Source organism: Lissotriton helveticus, chromosome 8, assembly GCF_964261635.1.
Source record: "Lissotriton helveticus chromosome 8, aLisHel1.1, whole genome shotgun sequence".
Lineage (NCBI taxonomy): Eukaryota > Metazoa > Chordata > Amphibia > Caudata > Salamandridae > Lissotriton > Lissotriton helveticus.
The window spans coordinates 1,190,754,119-1,190,777,390 of NC_136069.1; the positions used below are offsets into that span (position 1 = coordinate 1,190,754,119).

Consider the following 23,272-nt stretch of genomic DNA (forward strand, 5'->3'; position numbering starts at 1 on the left):
TTGGTCACTACATTTCTCTTTAAAAAACAGTGATTTTGGAGGGGCAAGCGAACTACTTACAAGTTGCATATTGGCTGGGCAAACTCTGCATTTCATGAACAAATCAACTCAAGGGGTGTTGGTGAACTTGTAAAATATGGCACACATTAAGCACTGGAAAGCAATATTTCAAACATGATTGTTTATAATATATTACTCAGCCATTGCTTCCTTTCTTTTCTTTTTGGACTTTTCACCTACCCTCCCTCCCCGTGCAATGACCATTTGTCATCACATTGTCCCACAAGTAGTCTTGGAAACAGTTTTAAAAATATCCTTTAACTTGTATGTGAGAAAGCGGCATCAATGAAACACTTAAGGAAATGCCATGACAAGTAAACAATAACACATTTTTATTTCATTGAAGGCATTTATAAAGCACAGACAGAGCCCCATAGGGCAGTGCTTTGCTCTACAAAGCAATAAGGTACAAAGCCAACATGTGAGGATGGAAACATGCAAGTATGCTTACAATGAGAACTCAGGACAATAAGAATGTACAAGTACAGAAGAGTCAGAAACTGCATATCACGGTGGGGTGAATCAGGAGAAGGGAGGGATACAGTTCAGGGCTGTAAGAAGACTGGTAAGAGGTGAGTTTTGAGACCTTTCCCGAGCTGAAGCAATGAAGAAGCAAATCTGAGTTCCAATTGAAGGCCATTGCAGAATCTCACCCTATATGCAGAGAAACCCTATTTTTAGAGAAAGCCAGACCCAGCATGGCAAAGGATGTGCTGCTATCAATGCAGGCAGCAATAGACACACTGAGTTTAGAGTTAAGTTACTCAAGTGCCTTATATATACCACTTTAGACTTTGGCAGAGAGAAGAAGTTCTCTCAAGGTAAGGGAGGTGCTCAACTTTCGGTTGTTTACAGTTATAAGAGCCTCTGATGAAGAACAGATTTAGTTGGCATCAATGAGGACTCTTTCTAGGAGACATGTGAGGAGTGTGTTGCTTCCATCAATGTGTGATAAAAGGGGAACAAGAGTTTTGTACGAGGGTGGGAAGGCTTGATTTTGTCAAATAATGTTAAACTCTGACCTTGTCGTTTCTCCCTACTTCTGGAGGTGGTCCTAAGGGACAGAGGACAGTCTATGTGAAAGGGCAGATATTTAAAGGAGGCTGAAAATGTGGCAGAACTTTTGTCAAAGGCCACTGTGTTGAGTTACTTTGTTTATGACGATAAAAACGGGTTTTACAGAATGTGGTGTGCATTAAATACTACCACTCATGGGCCTACAAGAGTTGTAAGGAACTGGACCTTTGGCTAGTGGTCCAGAAGGGGTAGAAGGAGCTCTACTCATGTTGCGGTTTTCTTTTCTAAGGGGTCACCTGATCGCAGGCTGCTTAGGAAGGCAGGAGAGGCCAGATGTATATGTAATTCTGCTTGCACAATATGGCCCCTCTGTGCATTTTTGGTTGTGCCTAGAAAGGTGGTTTGCCCTGTATATATATCAGGGCCAAATCACTGGGATGATCCAGCAGGGGTACCTTTGCCATTTGCCTTCCTGGATGAGATAATACACAGCACGAGAAATGAAGGTCTGATTCGGAATGCTTTTTAGGCTGAAGCCTACCAGACGCACAGCTGTCTGGTTAGCTAACAATATCATGGTGGCATTCAGAAACCTGGACTGGGAATACATTCTGCCCGTTGCTTACCACTGACTTTGTGGCTTGTAACTCACATTTTCTGGCTTTCTATTTGCTGGCTTTATTTTAGGCTGTCCAGGTTCAGTTCGTTCATCTCAAGGAGCGAAGTCTTTTCACACTACCTCTCCTTGTATTATTCCACAAGTGCTCCTTTTTGTAAACAGGCCTTTAATTCTTTTCAGTTTGTCACATTTGAAGTACATTCAAAGACAGGGTTCAAATGTCAGGCTCGGTCTTCTGAGGGAGAGTGGTGTTTTCTTTCTCAGACTTCAAAGTGAGAGGTTTTATGTGACAATTTTGCTGGATACTGGGGGTAGAGGAAAGGTTTTTTTTCTAGCACATGACGACATACAACTGAAGCACATTTTTTGTCAATTCAGAAGTTTGTTAGAAACAAATACTTTAATAGTTTCAAAACAAATCAATACACTGGGTGATGCCCTTTCCACATATTATTTTTGCGCTGTATCGTTTTATTAGTAAAACTATATGTCTGCCATTACACACTTTCAATTGAAATTACATTTGCACAGTGTGCTACCACACCATGTATACTACACGTCACTCCACTCTACACCACTTCAGTTAACACCACGCCACTGAACCCTACTCCGTTTTACACCACTGCACTCTACACCACTGTGCTCTATGCCAATGCACTCTTCCCCACTCCACTCTGCACAACTCCACTCTATGCCACTTCACGCTATACCAATACACTCTACTCTGTACCACTCTATGCCAATCCACTGTACGCCACTCTTATCCACTCTGTACCACTGCACTCTACCCTCCACCACACCATTCTATACCATCTCACTCTTCTCCGCACCACTTCGCTCTACTCTGAAATAATTTACTCTACGCCACTGCACTATACTCTGCAGCACTGTAGCCTCACCACTACTCTCTATGCAACAGCACTCTACTCTGCAACACTGCACTCCCCACAAATTTACTCTGCACTGCTCCACTCTATTCCAATGCACTCCGAAGCACTGCACTCTACGCCACTGCACTCTATGCTATGCCACTCTACGCCACTGCACTCTATGCCACTCTACGCCACTGCACTCCATGCCATTCTACTCTGCACTCTACCATTCACAACTCTAATCTAAGCCACTGCATTCGACAACGCTGCGTTGTACACCGCTGAATTCTATGCTGCTGCACTCTACACCACTATAATCTGCAACTAACTCGATGTCACTCCACTTCACTCTACACCACTGCACTCTACGCCACTGCACACCATGCCTCTTTATTTTGCACCACTGCAATCTACGCCACTCTACACCACTTCACTCTATACTACTCTATGTCAATGCACTCTACGACACTCTACTCTGCACTCTATGCCACTGAACTCTACCCCACCCTACCCTGCGCTACTGCTTTCTATGCCAATACACTCAACGCTACTCTGCATCAACCACTCAAAGCCACTGCAATCTTCAGCACTCCACGCCACTGCACTCTGTGGCACTATATTCTACTCCGCACCACTCTACTCTACGCCACCTCTATTCTAAGCTGCACCACTCTACGCTACTGCACTCTACTCTGCACCACTCTACTCAATGCTGCTTTACACGCCTCCACTCTACTATGCACCACTCAAATCTATGCCACGGCATTCTACGACGCTGTATTGTACGTAGCTGAATTCTATGCTGCTGCACTCTATGCCACTATACTCTAACATTCTACACCACTCCTCTGTACAGCACTGCACTCTATTCTGCACCATGCTGTTCTATGCCACTGCACTCTACTCTGCACCAATGTACTCAACGCCACTGCACTCTATGCCAATGCACTCTACTATGCAACACTGCATTCTGCAACACTGCACTTTACGCCTCTGCCCTGCATCACTCCACTCTATGCCACTGCACTCTACGGCACTGTATTCTACTCTGCACCACTCTGCACTCTACCCTACACCACTACACTCTACTATGCAACATACGTCCACACTACTCTATTTCACCCCACAGTATCCCACTCCACTCTACTCTTCCCCATTCCACTCTAAGACACTCCACACCACTCTCCTCTTTTAGACATGCTCAACAGCACCCACGCTGATGTATAACATGGCTAAAACATATTGGAAAAGCCAAAAGCTTTTGCATAGGCACTCCCTATTGCCTTTGCCAATGCTTGTTGACTATTGGAGCCTTTACAAGAATCTTAGAGTTCCCAAATACATACAATCAATGTATTTCTCTTATGTGGTATCTCCTGGTGCAAATGATTGGCCTACAGAGAACACAATCTATGTGAACCATGTCGCCTCCCACTTAAGGTGTTGCTGGACACAAGATGCATTGAGAAGACCATAGAATTCAAAGCACGGAGCAGAGACATGGCTAACCCTGAAGCTAGCCACATCAACAAAGTAGCTGTTCAAGAGCAGATACTGGAATTGTGGAAAACTTAACGGTATGGCCGCTTATTCCAGCCAACTTTGTGGACATTTTCTTGATAGATTTGCTGTAGTTGTCTTGTGCATACTTTCCTGACAGTGCAAAACTAAATCTTTAGAATTATAGTGAAACAAACTGAATACTTGCTCTTTTTCTTCAGTAATTGTCAGACCCAAGGGAACTCCTATTACAACAGCCTTGAAAGAGAAGGAAACCGGGGTCATAAAGTATGCAGAGTTTTGCTCAGTCGTAAGCCAAATAGGGAAGAGTGCAGCGGGATCACTGTATGCGGTCAGGAGAGGCTGAGAACAACACATAGGGCCCAAAATCTAGGTCATATTTCATATTTAATTTACTGTGAAAATTATAAATGTCAGCTTTTATTCCCAAGCATCTGAACAGGCCTTTCCCATCCAGACCCAACTACATGGGCTCTCTCCCTACAGATCTGAAGGCAATTTTCCCACGCTGATAGTGTTTCTATCTGGTGCAGGAATGTCATCTAAGATATGACTTACAAAAAAAGAAGGTTGTTGTCTGAGGATTTTGGCGCATTTCATATCACCATTTCCAACTAACGGTTTGGGCAGACATTTGAGCTCCTTCTCACACTCTCCCCTATCTGAAGACTCAAAAATGAAGGATTCACCTGGTGTAGTGTCTGTAGACAACAAAAATAGGAAGGAGAGCAATGCAAGGCAGGGTCCACTTGCTTCAGATGCAAAGTCCCCACTGCCTCCAGAGAAGTGTATGGACCCTGACAATGTCGTGAAAAGACTTGATCTTCCTGAAAAGCACTGATCTTGGGCTGATCTCTATGGAGATTCCTACAACATCCTTAAGGCAGCTTTTAACAACACTCTGGGAATACAGTATCAGAGCATAGTAGCAAATTAAAGGATGCTCATAGCTGATCTATCCCCCATATACGGCAGCTATGCCATGAGCACAGTCCTCTCCATCAAATATTTCGGGTGAAAGCCTAGCTAATAAACCTAGAAGAAAACTTAGCGCTACAATTTTGAGAGCTGGAGACGCTCATCTTCTAGCTAAATTTCCAAAGAAAAAGATTTGCAACCTACATTTCTACGCTATCCAAGAGTCAAGGAAATGCTGCCTTTAAAATGGGACTGGTGAAAAAAATCTACATTGAATTCGGCGTTTATGAGTGACTAGCCAGAAAATGTAGTAGCAGAGGTAGGGCAGAGAGAACACAAGCTTTCACAATCTGTACGGGGATAGGCTCATGTCAAGAAAAATATTTTAATGTCTTAAGGTGTAGAACCGAGAAGGATGTTTGATGTTCTCTGACTGAAGTATTAATCTGACCATTGCGTGCTGTGCCTATATGAAGATCTAGTGCTTTAGTTCTTTGAGTTATGTGGTCGCTACTGACATCTAAGCCATCGGCAATAAAGTTTGGTGAAATGCGAAATGTCAGCTAGAAGAAAACCTGACCAAATAAGCTCTACTGATAAAATTGAAAACCAAATAGAATTCTGCCATTTTGCATGTTTCTCATGGTCCTACTCGGCCAGTAAAATTTGGTCCAGTGAGATCCGTGAACCATATGAACCAGCAGTTCATGGTTTTAGTGGGATTGACCGCTGCCTTAAATTTCTTTAATGCCTGGCAGGAGATAGTGGGTCTGCAAAAACTTGCAGATTCGTGCCCCAATCTGCTTCTTTGGAACAGACAAATATTTGGCTATGCCCTACAGACATCTATGTTTGTGACCTACAATTTACGAGTTCTATTCCTAGCAGGTCCAACTCAGCATCTAATACTTCATCCGTAAACAGAGTGCTATTAAAATGGATAAGCGTAACACCTGTTATTTAAGGACTTTCATGCTGCTGTCACGGCTGAGTCAAGATGTCTGCCTGGGTCAGGCCAAATTCCTCCCATCACCAGAGATTAGTTACGAAGAAAGTAATGAAAGTTAGTCGGTTGCATAACCCGAACAACTGCATGAAGATATGATGGTGACGTGTTTCAACAACAAAAACAGGAAAAAGTGGTAGAGTAAAAAAATAGGTTTAATGGTAAGAGAAGTGAAAGAGAAATTTTAAAGAAACTGGGAAAGTGTGGGGTAACTAAATAGGAAAGGGAAGATTAATGAAAGGGGGAAACAGGAAGAAAAGGGAAAATGGGAAGAAACAAAGCAAGCATTGGAAACTCCAAAAGGTCTGGCTGTAATGTACTAACATAAGAAAACAACGTTTGAGCAAGCCTGTGTTGCCCTTGTTTATTATGTTATGCAGTGTTCCAGCACGCATAATATGAGTTCTTACAAAAACGTTCAAAGTCTCTTGCAATGAAAATACAAAGTAAAAAGAAAAAGGATTGTTTCCCGAATACAATGCATTTATGACAAAGTATTTAAGGAGTGATGTTCAGTTTAAGTTTGGGACATAAAACGGGGAGAGGGGTTGGCCTAACGGCTAAGGCGCTCAACCTCGGACCTGGGGATCTGGGTTCGAGTCTCGGTAACGACGCCAAAAAACCCCTGTGATTCTGGGCAAATCACTTAATCTCCCCGTGCCTAAAATGAAAGTGTGTCCTCATGTAACGTAACTGGTGCTATGTAAAGCGCTCTGATAACTGATTCGGTTCGGTTCTAGTTCGCGCTATATAAAACTCTGAGAAAAAAAAAAAAAACTGTTCCTAATGCATTGCAATGCAAGCACTCCATATGATGTGAAATGATACACCATTGAACAGTATGAGGTGCCACAGTAATACTCCTCTGGATGCACCCAAAAACCTCTTTCTGTATATTTCAAAGAATTGGTAACAATATGTCATGCAGAAAGATGCTTTGTCAAGACAGATCTAAACACTAAAATTACACCGCTTAGGTCTTTCACACAGAGAAGATCCTCACAGTCACCCTCGTAGCTGCCTCCACTGGCCAATCGCAAAATTGTCACAAAAGTTCAACCGCACATTTGATTATTAAGCTGTTCACTTTCCCTTAAAGTGACTTTCCCAGAATGTGTGACAGCACTGGATCCATAGACAAGGGGTTAGTTGTTCCTCATAGAAATAAGGAAACCCTACTAACGGGAAGATACAATGTGCAGCGTTTTCTAGCTAAGACTGGGCCTGTAAATGAATGGTCGATGCTATGGAACCGTATGCACTGGGAAATGCCCAAGGAAGAGCATAATCTCCACGGGGCTACACACAGACGGCGAAGCTGGGTCTGAGTCACTAGAAACAATCCCGGGACGCAACAAGAAGTAATTACTTATGTTAGGTATGTTTTGTTTTTAAAGAAGTCTGAACACTCAAAAAAACGTAACCCGGCTTGCTTTTAGTTTACCCATAATCCGTGCTGCAACTTTACAACAATGTGGAGGCACCTAAAAAGGTTTTTGCGTAGAAAAGTTGAGCACTACACAGGAGCCAAATGACCAGGAAAGACAGCGAAGCACTGTTCACACACACCAAAGAAGAAACCAGGCCCTTTAATCTGAGAACATTTATGAAAATCAGCCTGTGCAATAAGGTTAACTTTCATGACGAGAGAATATAAAGGCTACATAGGAATTAAAAATATTGAAGTTCCCAATCAAAGTAAGTTGCGGCATGTCCTAGAGGAAGCTTCAACGAGCAAATGTGCAGTGACAACTGAAGAGTCAACGTACCAGTCAACGAGGGCCCCAAAACTCTTCATATCCAGTATGAAGCCAGAGAGGATCTGACTAGGCTGACCCTGGAGGTACCTGCATTACGTTTTGAATCATTGTTCTGTACATTTGGATTTATTCTCCACTAGTGAAATCATTGTTTTACTGAGAAAAAAAGACTTTTAGATTGACACACTTGTCGGTGTTGAGGAGAAGCATATGGGAGATAGCCCGCCCCCAGTGGGTAGGTCCAGAGGGTCTCTCCGTTCCTGGAGCAAGACACCCAGGGTAAGAAGCATGGCAAGAAGCATGGCCTTGCAGCCAAAACAAAACTTGTGCTTGGGTGGGCAATCCAGATTGCGACCAGAGGTGTGGTGGTGTCATTGCTGTGGCCTCATTTCCTCTCGCAAGGGCTCCTAGTCACCTTTCTTTGTGTCTTCAATGAGCGCATATGTCTTTATGACTTGCGCAACCAGGTTGTACATTTTCTACGCTCTAATTTAGGTGGAAAGAATACTTTACTGTTAAAGTGTGGTTAGAGTATATAGCTGAATAACAGAAACAAATCTAGAATTCAAAGCGCTTCCACTTCACAAACATCAAACGTGCTAAACGCTGATACAAACACAAGCAAAATTAGACTTCAAGAACAAATGTCCCGCTTACTATAACCAAGAACCCAACAGGGCTACATTTTGTGTAAAATTTAATGAAACTTTTTTTTTCCTCCGATAGCCTGTGCCTAAAAAACGTAAATATGTGTTAATATAGAAGTCACAGCATCAGTAAGGGCCATCTTTCTAAAATCTTCATCTCCTACAAGATACACTGACAAGACAAAAACTAGCCCACTTCAGCAGAAGACCCCAAACTGTTGAAAAGTACTAAAGAGTATGTTCAAAGAGGCAAACATTTATCATTTCCTGCAGCCGAGCCCTTTCGACCTCCTTCGTCTGCCACAGCAAGGGAGAAAAAATATTAGAAGCACCTTACTGTTGCCTAAGTCCTAAAGTAGCCAGTGGCACGAATGCTGGTAATCTCAAAGAAATAATACAAAATAAAAACTAGTTATGTATCCTTCAGAGAAAGTGTCTTCGCTGTGCTGGGATTTCAGATTAGGGGTTTGTTCTACTTAAGGAATGCACAATTGTTGAGTATGTGTTGTGTACTCATTTCCTGCTGTGATGACTGTTTAATGGTGCTAAGGCACACACACGCTCATTTTCTCCACTTTAATCACGCGCCATGTAATTTATATAAATAAATTAATTGTGCTGGTGTAGTTTGCAAAAGGAAATGGAAAATGAAATCATACCTTTTCCTACAGATCAGGAAGCGCTCAGCATTTCTAGTTCCACCTAGTTCTCTGAACAAAGCAAGCACAGCAGAACGTACAGTCTTTTCAGAACTGCTTAAATGAAATATTAAAACCAAACGTTTCCAAAATATTGAAAGGCGGACAATAACTTGCTTCCTGTTTTTAAGGAGTTTGGCGTTTAGTATATAGTGTGCATGGTAGAAAACTACCTTTGAGCTAGGAACATTTTGAGGCAATCACAAGGACCTCCCACTGACCACGGAGACATGACTCGGTGCCATTTTAGATACTAAAGGCATTAGAATGTCGGGGAGAACCACGAGAAACATGTAAAATGGCAGAAATCTATTCATTTTCAGTTTAATCAGTAGAGATTATTTGGTCAGGTTTCTTTTCTAGTTGAAATTCACCCTGCAAATGGTTTGGAGGGAAAGGGCATATTTTAGCTTTTCTTTTGTTCTCATCTTTTCCATCACAAACATTCAATCTCTTTTGGCTGACGGAGACTCAATTTTAATGGCTTGCCGTACTAATCAAAGGCCAACATATGTATTTATTAATGAAAGGAAGTGCCCCTTACAAGACTGCTGTGCAGGTCTACACATAGAGACCCTTCCCTTCCACAGCGGGTAGCCGCCACTCTGTCAGTTCCATCTTCCTGCAGCTCTCCACACATTTCTTTTCCTAATCTAGTGGGTTTCAGTATCTTGTGGTGCCAGGTCTGTATGATCTCGAGTCCCTTATAGGCCATTCCTAGGGCAGGTGGGATGTGTGGGAGTGGAGTGCTGAGGCAGCGTGAACTTGCTGTGGCCTGCCGATGCCATGCTGCTAGGGGACGTTTTCTTGCCATGCCCCAGGGATGATGGTGGGCTGCAGCAGCTGAAAACCACAACTCATGAACCCGAATGACAGATATTACAGTTATTAAATTGTGCTTTCTTTCAATTCAACGCCAGACCTACAACCACCTCAGAACATAATAACCCCAGTCTTTGCAACTACTACAAAATACCAGGACCTGTGATCCTCCTACCATCCTGTAGGTGATATCTGAGATCCCCCTTCTTCTTCAGTGTCACCAGCCAACCCACAAATTGCATTCCCAGATTATTTTTTATCCCAGAGCAGTTGCTTTACTTTTTTTTTAATCTTCTGCAAAACCCTCAGGTAGAAATTGCACACTTTCCCAAATGTGGCAAGCTTCGACTCCCTATTTCTTAGCTGATCAATCCACCTGCAAGGCAATTTCGTTTCCTGCTCCAGCCACATCTTGTTTGTCAAGCGTAGAGGAAAAATGGATGGATTCTGGCAAAGCTCTGCTTAATAGGTTTGATAATTCAGTAGATAATGGGCGTGGTTACTCTTTAAATCAACACAGCAATGGTCAACCTGGACTCACAGAATCTTAATCTTGCAGGCACAGGCTCAAGCACCACCCAGCTGGACTCCCCTTGTTAATTGAACACTTTCTGAGGTAGCCTTTCTACTTTTTAAGCCAGTACTTGCTTTTGTAAGGTATTAAAATACGAAAAAGATATTGCTCATCTGGTTACATGAAAAACAAGCCATAGAAGTTCTGCCCTTCCACCACTTCAGAAAGCATGGAGGCTGTAGGAAGGCGCTCACACATCTATAACTTATAAATCAGAGATCTAAAACCTCTTGTGAATCGAGAGCTTCTTCTGCTCCAGGAAAGTCGTCCAGACCCATTAGCAAATGTTATCATTATAAAATAGTGAACAAGTGTTAATACATTACACTACGACCATGCTCTGCAGGATTATCAGTAGTGACTACTCAAGTATTCCAGCAAAGCCACCAGCAGAAATGGCAATAAAATACTTATCAGTATTAAACGCATCCACCTGACTAATGAAGTAACAGCAAACGCATCATGCGCCCTCTGGTACAAACAACATAACCACAGCAATAAGTATTTCCAACTCAGCTTGACATATCATTCAACTACCAACTTTAAACTGTTTTGGAATTGCACTCTTTTTTGTTTTCACCAGCATGTCCGCGTGCGAAAATAAACATTTTCCCATCAAATACCACTTCCCATTTTGCCCCCCCCCCCACCCAAACCCACAATTTTCAAAAATGCTTTCCAAAAAGCTATTTTTGCCTTTAAAATATCAGTTTGTATTTTAGGATCCTGTGAAGAGTACTGATCATTAGGGAAGGACACAATTTCAAATAGACACACACATGAATACGCACACATCCATACACACAAACATATGAATACACAGGAGACTCTTAAATGCCTCGCCTCTGGATCCATAGCCTCTTCTCCTGGGAAGACCATACACCAAATACATGTTCTCTATGGCCCCTACAGCCCCACACTTCGGTGGGTCAGCAGTGGTTACTGCTCATGCTACTGTGCATTTGTACCAAATTACAAGAGGAAATCATAATCACTTGTACCAAATTAAAAGAGGAAAGGGTAGGCCAACTAAAAACCCATTTCAACGAACGAGGGATCCGATCCTGGAGACAGGCCGCGATTGCCTGTTTCGATCCCAAGGACCCGCAGCTACATGGGAAGTTAGTCAAGTTCCTGTCATTTGCAGCATCCAAGCAAGGATCAGCGGTATTCTGAACAAGTGTTAAAAACTGTAATCTGTGTATAGGCATTGGAGTGTCTCCAGTACAATGTAAATAAGGGCCTCTCTTATACCGGAAATCTTCCAGTTTTTAGAAATGTATTTCTACTTTCTTTTAATATACAAGACTTTTACCGAAGTGTATTTTTGTAATGGTTTTAGTTAATCACAGACAATAAAATGTTTACTTACTATGCTCCAGCTTTCATTAACTCCAAAAACAAAGCCTATGTCCCCAATAGAGATTTGCGCTCCTCTTCCCAGCTTCTCCTATGTGTCCCCCGCTTCAGGAGGAAAAAGTTTGGAGGCATTAGGTTTTCCACCTTGCCCCCCCCCTTCTGGAACGCCCTTCCATTTTCTATCAGGTCTATTCCAACTTAACTTGATTTTCGTAAAGCTCTTAAGACGTTCCTATTTTCTCGTGCCTTTTCGCCTTAAGCGGCTTCCCCTGGGTCTTTCCGTCTCCAGCGCCAAGAAACTGCATGGTGATCGAGCGCTTTATAAAACTTTTAACTTCAACTTCAACTTTATGCTCATGCTACTGCAGGAACTATTATTTCATTCATTGGTCTCGCACCTGATGAGGCTACAACATGGCCAATCGCCTTGTGACTTAGCTAGGTCCAGAGGGGAGACAGATGGTCATGTGGCAGACCCATAGGCAGACAGTGTGAGGGTTTTCATGAGGCCCCACAATTGCTTTGGCTAGCTGTCACTCTACAGGGCTTCGGATAAGCAGTGCTGCCTTCTTTAATTTGCATAGACGCTCTAAGTTAGGTACTTGTCTTGGCTTTACCTTTGAGAGCTACTTTGAGGGTACTTGTGAGCTACCAGTTGCTCCCGAGCTACTCGTTGGAGACCTGTGATATAAATCAAGTAGTAGGTGGCGTTTACTATTATGGCCTATATGAGCATTAACATGCGGCAAAGAACTTTGATGAGGGACAATACATGTGAGATGGTGCTTACCTCATAGAAGAGTCCTTCTGGGAACTGCTGGAAGCACTGGGCACAAACAAAGCACTGCTCGTGGTACAGCTCTCCATTGCTGTTCACAATCTTCTCTGCTGGGGCAAAGCCTGATCGGCAGCGCCCACACATGGCATTGGCAAGTGCATTTGCCATGTTACTGTAACAAGAGAAAGCACTGAGTTAGGACCATTTATTCTTCTAAAAGAGACAGGTACATTTTATAAATTTTTATACATGTTAGACTACAGTTTGAGGTCGCCGGATTCATTTTCTCTCCATGGTCTTTGCGTAAATAGTATAACTCAATGCGAAAAGCTTTCCAAAAGAAAAAGAGATGCATCACTGATGTACGTTGCAACATGAGGTAAACAATCATTTTATTTCTGCCAACATAATTTCAGCAGCTTTAATCGACAATAGATCACTTTAAAGAACAACATAGGAAGTAGGCAGCCATAAACAAACCTTGGGTGACAAAGAACCTACTTAACCTCCTGCTAGCCCAGAAAAGGCATAGTGACAGGATAAGACCTACCAAGTTGATAGAGAAACAGCTCTCCTATTGGTAAAAGGAGCATCCACACCAATGTAAACCAGAGAATATCAAAATGTAGGTAAAAACAACTATTCAAGAATTCTACAATAAGCCACCATTAGCATTTCAATAAATGACCAACTGCTACACTGGCAACTTAAAAAAAATTATGATTAACAATCCTATAAGAGTTGAATTGAACTGTCACTACCACCATGATGAATAAATGGGTGAATCTGGTGGCATTTCAGTGGTAAAAAACATGCTTAATATTTTGCTTTCGTAAGTGTGAATAGGTAAGAACAGCTGCATGCCCAAAGACTGAATCACAGATGAGGGGGGGGGGGTGGGGGGGCATCTCGTTTAGAAAACAATGAAAACGCCATTGCTTTGGGAAAGATATTCACATTTCCTCTGGATTAAACATCCAGGGAGCTCTGGTAGAAGAAGCGTTGCAAGTTCTTGGAGGTAGCTTCACATACGTATTCAGGAATAATGTAGGAAAATAGTACTTTCCCACATTTGCAACACTAACTAGTCCAGACTAGGAACTGCCAGACATTAATTTAAAACAGTCTTTCATGACTTAAAAATAAGCAAAAAGTGAATTCTATAGACACCCAAAAAATCTCACAGTTAAATCATTCACACTGAGCAGCTCAGTTACTGCAAAACTATCAAATTCTTATGACAACAAACATATGTGGAACTATGAAACGCCTTTGGGAGCTTGTATTGTCTTACGTTAAGTGTCCATAACCAAACGATAATGCTATCACTGCAAAAATATGGCTCATAGTGAGCCCCCTCGCCTCCACCATGGCCAAATGCAACTCTGCCTGGCAAAGCAAACTAAACGGTGAAGCTCTGGGGAGAGAAAGCATTGCTCTGCTACTGAGCTTTTTGTAGGGAGTGTCAGTGCCTTCTTGGCATTGATATGTAGACAACCACATCTACAAAACTGCATGACGTGGTCATAAACTAAAGTTTGTAATCTTTTTCTAAAAGGCAATGCTGATTGACACAGACTACTCCGCAACCTTTCCTGTTAACGACACAATCTTCAACTCTATCTTTCAATCTCTTATTTATTTACTTATTTATTTATTTAAAGTTTTATATAGCGCGAACAGGATCCTTACAGATATCAGAGCGCTTCACAAAGACAGGGTAGGGGCAGTAGGAGTCAACAGAGATAATGGGAACAGTATAATAGTCAATAACATGGTAATAACAGGGATAATAATAACATACATAAAACCAGTCAATATACAATCAGGTAAGGAAGTAATATAGGACAGCACAAGTCATTGATCCCACTACAGAGGTGTTCAGGTACCCCTTGGGTGTACGTGGATGGCTTATACCAATGTTTTAGTATAGAGCGAAAAATGCATGGGGACATCGGGAGAGTGGATCAGTAAACCAACGTGTATCATATCTTGGTCGGTAGTAAGAGAGTAGCGTAGTAGTGCCCCCAACAAGTAGAGTATAGTGTATAGTGCCAAAGGATAGGGTGAGCAGTGATACAAAGCAATGCAGAGTCTCTGAACCAACATCTATAACGATCAGGAGATCTTGGCCAGAAGGATGGTTTTCACCTCTTTCTTGAAGAGTGCAGTGGAGGAGATCAGCCTGGTTTCAGGAGGGAGCACATTCCAGATCCTGGGTGCCATTCCTGAGAAGGACCGCTTGTATGTTTTCACTTTCCGGAATCTCCGAGGTTTCAGGAGTAGATTTTTTGTACTCCTATTGGATCTCGAACCTCCTGATATAGACAACTTTTGAGCGAGGTAGTTGGGTGCCTTGTGGTGCACGGCCGCGTGTGTCATAACTGCAATTTTTAGCTGTATTCTGGCTTCAAAAGGCAGCCATTTTAGAGACTTTAAGTCTGGGGATATGTGCGAATGCTTTCTTGAGCCAGTAATGAGTCTCGCGGCAGCGTTCAGGGAGGCTCTTAAGGGTGCTGTTGTGGATAGCGGGAGACCGCTGAGGGCCGCAATTCCGTAGTCTATTCGAGGGATGACTAAAGCTTGTACAGCAGTTTGGAAGTCTTTGGCCGGGAGGAAGGGTTTAATTTTCCTCAGCGTGTTAATTTGGAAATTAGCTGCTTTTGTGGCTTTGCTGACGTGCTGCTGCATGTTGAGCTTGGCGTCGAGTGTGATGCCTAGGGATTTCGCCGAGTCCACGATGGTAGGTTGGACATTGAGTGCTGTTAGGTTGTTGAGCCAGGTTTGGGTGGTGGAGATTTTCGCCGGGGGTGAGATGAGTAGGAACTCAGTTTTCAGAGCATTTAGTTTGAGGTGATTATCGGCCAGCCAAGATTGGGTGTTAATAAGCGTGGAATTCAGATGTTTGATATCTTCCGGGGATTGTAACTTTAAATAGAGTTGTGTGTCATCGGCGTACATATGGAATTGAACATTGGATGCTTGGAGCAAGGTGGCGAGCGGTTCCATGACGAGGTTGAACAGTGTAGGGGAGAGGGTGGATCCTTGTGGAACACCTAGATCTGCAGGCACAGGTGTACTACTCCTCTGAATGTATATCTATGCTTCATGGGTAATGTGTTCTCTCTTAGACCCCTAAATGCTGTGTGATACTTAGGTGGTTTTCCTTTACTACTCCTCTGAATGTGTTTCATACATCATGGGTAATGTGTTCTTTCTTAGACCCCTAAATGCTGTGTGATACTTAGGTGGTTGTTCTTTTTAGTACAGGTGGTCCTAGTGAGGTCCTGGTCCCCTGCGTGACAGTCTCCTAAGGGTTTAGGGTTGCGTAGGTGGTACTTACCTGTTCCCAGTAGTTACTGGATGTGACCTATAACTGTTACTTTGTGTTACGGTGAAGTTTATATACTTTTATTCTAATTTCTGACAAGTATTTCTATATCTGCAAAGTGTTGATTCAGACAGTGGCCCATGTGGCCCTGTCTTGTAAATAATCCCTTGTGAATATTGCCGTGCCAGTTGGCACCATGTACATGTGTGGTTTCTATCTGATATGTTTTGACAATGGAATTGTGGCAATATATATATATAGGAGGCAAAGCATAAGTTCTAACCATGAAAACAACCTAAAGGTTATGGAAAAGCGGGGAAATTGCAGGCCTCAGTGGGACACCACATTTTACTATGAGAGGCTAAACACTAGTTTGTGAATGTATTTTCTGAGTAGCTGAACAGTCATTTGACTGAAGAGTAGTCACTAAGCCAGTTTTCCTCACTCAGAGTTACTAGAGCTAGAGAAAATACTGAGTTGCTAAAGACTGGCTGTGGTGGATCTACCAAATCATTGTTGCTTGAAAAATGCTGACCACCACAAATGAACAACAAAGCTTTGAATGGACTTTATTTTCACAAATCAACCTGCAAGGCACTCAGAGTTTTCAATATAACCTCTTTTGGAGATCAATGAGGAGCTACCTTTAAAAAGTATTTTTTTTTTTTACTTTTTTAAATTGGACAGACGGAAAACTTCATTTAAAAGATATTAATTGGTCTGGGAGCTTTGTCATCCTTTACTGTACCATAACAATTAAAACCGGAGTAATTCATATACTAAAAACACACACTTGAGGCCATTTCCCTCGGGTACACACACACTGACAATTAACCAGTGTCATTTTATGGAGTTGATCTTGAAAAAAACCTAGACCTTTAAGGCAAATCTGGTCCAACGCCAACCTGAGCCCCACTGTTTTATCTTGCCTGGAAACCTCACAGACACAAGAATACACCATAGTCCTTATTTAGTAAAATCCTACATCTTATCTTTCAAACCACATTAGTGATCAAAATAATGGCTTGTGTAACAAATAGCCAGTTTGTACTCGAACACCATGAACATGCAAGCCTGAGACAATCATATGCATCATACCTTCATTATAGAAGCTACTCTTTCTGCCATTCCAAACTAGCCCCACCAAAAAAAGTGTATGTGTACATATTATAGAGTTGGCAACAGCCTAGTTATGGTTCAGCCACACTTTTTTTTAAAAGCACTGTTTGAAGAATCTGCACAAAATTTCTTCCATGCCTAGCAAAATTAGCTATGGTATAACACGTTCCATGAAGATCCCTGTGGGTGAACAAGATAAACGGGGAGGGGTTTAAAAAATGCATTTTCCATTTTAGCTACTGAGGAGAATTTTGCTCTGGGTTACACAAAAACCTAAGGACGAATTTAAATCAAACTTAACAGGAAAGCAGAATTGCACTCAAAAAGTGCAGTGTTTTGTGTAAATCTATTTAGTAGTTTGTGTGAGATCTGCATTAGAAAAAGAGGTCTGTTGGGTTTGAAAAGGGTTCACTCTTAAATACATCTTTGTTGTTCAACTCAAATTGGAAATTCGCTAAATTTGTAAATCACATCTCAGTTTTTCATGAAATGTGACTGGTTGATGAAAGGCATCAATTTTTTTATATCTATTTTGAAATCTGCAAAAAATTCTTGAGTTTTCTGCAGTAAAATATAATTTAGCGGTCACAGGTAGGTACAGCGACCAGCTCTAGGCCACAAATATTTACATGTGTAGAAAATTGCACCTAAAAATGTGAAACCTATTCAGAGGAGACAGAAATCTTGCTAATGTAACACAAACTGAGCGCAATAGACTGCCAACTTGAATTCGAAAATAGGTGACATTTTTCCACACTCTCAAAGTTAAGTGAGTTTGCAAGTTTCACCAAAAAATAAAAAAGAGCGAGACTGGTACATATATAAGGTATCACGATAAGCAAGATTGAAGGACACAGAGTGTGCACGTGGATGAAGAAAGGCAAACATCACTTCTTTTGGTAACAAAACACCACTAGCACAGCACAACCTTCAAATAAATACAAATTACACTTTTTTCCCACACAAATTTTATTGTATTTTTAAAAAAAATACATCAGGGAGATATCATATTTGATCACAGGTATTAATAAGCACCTTTTACCAAGTTTCTGGTTTACCAATTGTAAGAATGGGATTGGAAAGAGCCAGCCTTCTAATCCAATATTTAAACTTATTTTCAGAACCCCCCCCAACCTAAAACCTAAGATAACCAAGACAAGCCACCTAATAAGCAATTTATATGTTATCAGGGGTTGAATATGTGGAAGGAGGAGGCATTATAACCCAAGTGTGCACCATGGGAGGCCGCTGCTGTGTGAAAGTAGGAAGTACGTGATGATTTAAGAGTACGGTTTGGCATAGTTTGTAAAAACAGAATAAGTCAGGCATGTGTTACGTGTGTGTAGCGACTGACATTCAGGGGTCAATATCATGGAGCTATTCAATTATTCGCCCAAGAAGTCCTTGGTGACATCACTTCTCAAGGCTCCGGCACCTGTGCCTTGCAGCCCTCTAGCAATATATAACGTTCCATCGAAATGGGTGTCTTACACAGACCCTTATATTCTTCCCGTCGGAGGGCTTCACTTTCAGCATGTCCCCAGTGTATAACCTCTTCAAACCAGTCAACTATCCTTGAGCCCATTGGGATTTCCAGCGCTTTACTATTAATCATTTTGCTAACAGCACTGCCATGTTTGTGAGCCAAGTCATTGTCTTAGAACCTTTGGATCTCAGGGGCAATCCCAGTATGCACTGCTCTGGGTTATCCCAGTGGTGCAGCCCCGTCAACTCCACTAGTGCCTCCGCAATTCCCTCCCAGTAATTAGATATCTGGGGGGCAGGGTTGGATTGGGATTGGGATTGAAAATCGGCCCGGGAACGCAAAAAAAAAAATCAGCCCACATTTGCATAATGCCTTTCCTCAAATGACTGCTTCGGCGTAATCTTATAAAAAAAAAGTGGGGGTAAAAAAAATGCACACGTTAGTTTACACTGCTGGAAACACACCTGGAAACAAGTGAGGCCACACTACTCAGGCCCCCTGCCCCCCGCTCAGTATGTGCACACGTTAATGGGCCGGCCAGTGAGACAAAGGGAGTGAGACCTCTGCCTGTTGCTAAACAGGAGGTAACGTGCACCCATCTGCCTATAGAAAGGCCACTCAGACACTCACTGGGCCGCTGGCTGTTTGAACAATAGAGACAGCGCCCAAATCGGCCCCCAGACTCCTCAAAAAAGCAGCCCACAGCAGGAACTCGGACACCGGCCCTTCAGGCATTGCCTGAATGCCTGCGTTACCAATCCTACGCTGTCTGGGGGCATGTCCACAACACACGCAACAGGTGCGTGCCAGTGGGGATACACCAAGGACGCTGTGGGGAGCATTCGCTTATTCCTTTGTGGTGTCAAATATGCTCTATGTAGTATGGAGAATTGAATAAATTTGATTCTCGAATTACGAGATATTTTTTGGGATGCTCCAACAAAAAGGCCCATTCCTCATCGGAGAGCTCCTGGGCTAGGTCTGCCTCCCATTTAGTTTGTAGTAAAGTGAGTGGCTTCATGAGGTGTTCTGAGTCCGTAATAGAGCCAGAGTATTAGGTGGCGACCAATGAGTGCCCTAAGGAGCTCGTGAGACGTGGGTTCTTGGCAAACCATTGCCCAATATTTACGAACGTATCAGAGAATAATATCATGCGTTAAGAATGTCTAAGAATGTCTACAAAATCAGTTTGTGACATTATTGTGCCATCAGCAAACCGTTCACCCAACGTCGTTTCTTACGCCTGCTCCCAGGGGCCCAGTCTTCATGCTGTCAGGGTGCCAGAAGCTATAGGCAAACCATAAGAGAATATCCGGCGCATAGGGCACCTATGTATTTTATTTTATTTATTTAATTTTTTTATTTTATTGCCATCTTTCAGTGCTAGGGCTATAAGTAATAATAATGAGCTTGCGTGTAACTGTGAGGCATGGCTGTGTAATCTACTTCCAATAGGTTATGGCCAGGCAACCAGTATGATAACCACTGTAGATGTCCGGTTATACAATAGGCTTTAAAGTCTGGAGCTCTCATTCCGCCCTGTCCGTTGGTAATTGCCATTTTGCTAGCCTGACTCAGTATCTAATAATGTGAAAACCTATGCTGTTATTATGATGAGCAGATTCACGAAATGGTACAATAAGCGCTGCAACATCACAATCTTTGCCAGGACCAGCGGACCAGCCACTGACAGGGGCAATGTAACCCAAAACACCACCTACGATTTAAGTGCTGTGACCGTGAAAATTCGATTATCCTCCAATAGGTCAGGTGTCTCCCGGTAGACCTGAATTCCAAGATATCGAAAGGTACTCCGGCCACTTGTATCTGTGAACCCCCAAACTGGAGCGTGGGCACCACACAAATACCAGCAAACATGATTTATCAGCATTAAATTGGAGTCCAGATAGATTTCCAAACATTGACAGCAACTGGGCCACCACCACCTGCCCTTCCCGGATATCTTTCAAATACAGTATCGTATCGTAAGCATAGAGTAAAATAGTGTGCACTGATTGCCTAAAGAAATCCCTCGATGTCCAACCTCTTGGCTAATCAGTCGTGCTATAGGTTCATGTGCTATAGGTTCAAATGCCAATTTGAAAAGGAGCGGAAAGAGGGGGCAGCCCTGTAATGCATCTCGCCATACTGGATAAGAATGTGAGATATAAGGGCCCGTTCTTGCTCTGGCCGTAGGTATGGTAAAAAACAATTTCACTCATTGGATGTAGTCGGAAGGTATTCCATATCGAGCCATGGCTGACAGCATGAAATTCCAACCCAGGGTGTCAAAGGCTTGCCAGACATCCAAAGACAGGCATCTGGTATATGGGTAATGGTCTCGCACTGCATCCATTATTTTAAACAGCCGCTGTATATTAGGAGAGGTGTTACCGCTGGGCCATGATCGTGCTAAGTATTTTGTATTCTGTGTTTAGTATCGACAATGGTCTATACGAGGACAGCTCTATTGGGGGTTTGCCAGGCTTTAACAAGGATGTCATAAGTGCTTCTCTAGTAGAGAAAAGTAGTAGACCTGTATCAAGAAAAGTATTGTAGGTCTTCTCCAAATGCGGGACCAATCTTGTTGCACATGTGGAACAGAACTCTACCCGTCAGACACTGGTGTTTAATTGCGGGCCAGCTCTTTAAGGGCACCAGGTATTTCATTTGGTCAATAGAAGCGGCAAGAGCCACTCGGTCAGTCACCTGCACATTCTGTAGTTTTGCTTGTTGAAGGAATGTTGCTAGCTCTGTTGGGTCGGGAGAAGGCTGGGCTGCATAGAGTACCGACTAAAAAACGTGAATGCATTTGTTAATCCCTAATTGAGTCACCACTTGACCCAAGACAGGTGCGTATCGCCAGGATCGGCATGGGAAATGGGTCTGGTCGGATTACTTGTGCTAGCAGCGTGCCCAACTTATCGGCTTCAGAATGCACCTTCTGTGCATATGATCTATGCTCTATCACTCGGAGACCTTCTGGATTCTCGTAATTGGGAGGCAGTTTCAGCGTTTTCGGCCACAGCCTTCTTGAGGGGACCCAAGGTATCTTCCAGGTTTGTGAGTTCTTGGAGAACTTTTTTCCTAGCACTCACAACCGTTTAATTGCAATGCCCAGTACCACCACCTTAAATGCTTCCCACTCCACTATGTGAGTAATAAAAAAGTACACACAACAATTAAAAGCTCCAAGAAATCTGTACATTTAAAAGCATGAATGGATTAACTGATCTGTAGTTGACCTCTTGGAGTGCAATAGGAGTGGGGGAAGGATTAGATGCAAAAGCAGTTGGATAAAGGTCAGACCCTCTGACCAATGTCCACAGGGTATGGGCAAAAGCCTTTCACTGGTACAAAAGGTAGTGGTGATGGACGGAGCATCAGAACCAATCAAACACTCACACCCAGTCAAAAGATCTGGGTTTGATCCATCACCTTTCTTTAGCCCACTCTGCCACCCCAGTTCGGACATGGCTATATGCAAATCAGTCTGACCCTGTGCCTCATGGGAACAGTCCAGCCCTAAGTGTGGCAGGGTATGCTCAGACGTGAGTCCCTTGCTCACTTTGCCACTGGATTCAAGCAAGCCGGGCTGAAGACGGCTGGAATGTCAGAAACCGGTCCTCGGAAGCTTGTTTCCGGTCCAGGGAAGGCATGGCTTGGCAGTTCGGGTTGGACTGTTCCCATGAGGCACAGGGTCAGACTGATTTGCATATAGCCATGTCTGAACTGGGGTGGCAGAGTGGGCTAAAGAACGGTGATGGATCAAACCCAGATCTTTTGACTGGGTGTGAGTGTTTGATTGGTTCAGATGCTCCGTCCATCACCACCCCCTTTTGTACCGCAAAAGCCTTTCAGAGCAGGGGCTGAGTGCATGGGTGGTTAAATGTAGGACAAGCTCCATTGTGCAATGCCTGCAGGGCACTACCAAAGGCCATGGATGGTTGGAACTGGACGTATGGGCGATTTCACACAGACCCTGTACCCAACCCTGGCAAGTCTTTAAAATGTTCACAGAAATTCACTGAGAGACATGTTAAAAAACATGTTATGGGTCACCTACTGGAAACAATGTAACACTAAACATATAAAAAAAGCACTGGCAAAGCCAATTGATCTAGTGTTGACTGCAAACATTATTTGTTAGAGAAACAGCAGGGAACTTGCCAGGCTTAGAAAATGGCCTAATAAAAAGTTATTTGGAACAAGTGTACTAATGAACACAAATTCAAAAATCTATTCATGCCGTGCTCGGGTACGGTGTTATTACCACAGATGCACTTAAATGATTTAGGAAAACACCACTTTATGCCTCACAGACCCATTTCATATTCACATTACAAATTAAAACAACTGAGCCATTCTCCTAAGGCCTGGTTAATATGATTTTAACTCGCTGTGTATATTTAACCACCTGTGTTCCAGTTAAGGGTAAATACCATTGTTTATACCTACTGCCCTTGAAAAGCATGCCACAAACCACGCATGCAGATGTGTAATATGCTACCTATTACAATGTTGAGGGAGGGGTATTATATCCCACTCCAGGCTTCTGCACTTGTGAATCCCTCCTAACACCCAACAATGTCAATAAATAGCATATTACACTTTACACATCAGCACACATACTACACTCACACACACACAATATTACACAGAGTACCTCTTCAACTATTCGAATA

At 42.8% G+C, this 23,272-nt stretch overlaps 1 protein-coding gene across 9 annotated transcripts in view; it reads right to left on the reverse strand.

Annotated features, from left to right (window-relative positions):
- The window catches only part of LIMS1 (LIM zinc finger domain containing 1), a 367,628-nt gene that overhangs the window by 80,725 nt on the left and 263,631 nt on the right, over nt 1–23,272 (reverse strand). For all 9 annotated transcript variants that reach the window (XM_078658137.1, XM_078658139.1, XM_078658138.1 and 6 more), the window contains exon 2: nt 12,664–12,823. In XM_078658137.1, coding sequence (XP_078514263.1) covers nt 12,664–12,823 — 160 coding nt within the window. The remainder of the gene's footprint in view (nt 1–12,663; nt 12,824–23,272) is intronic.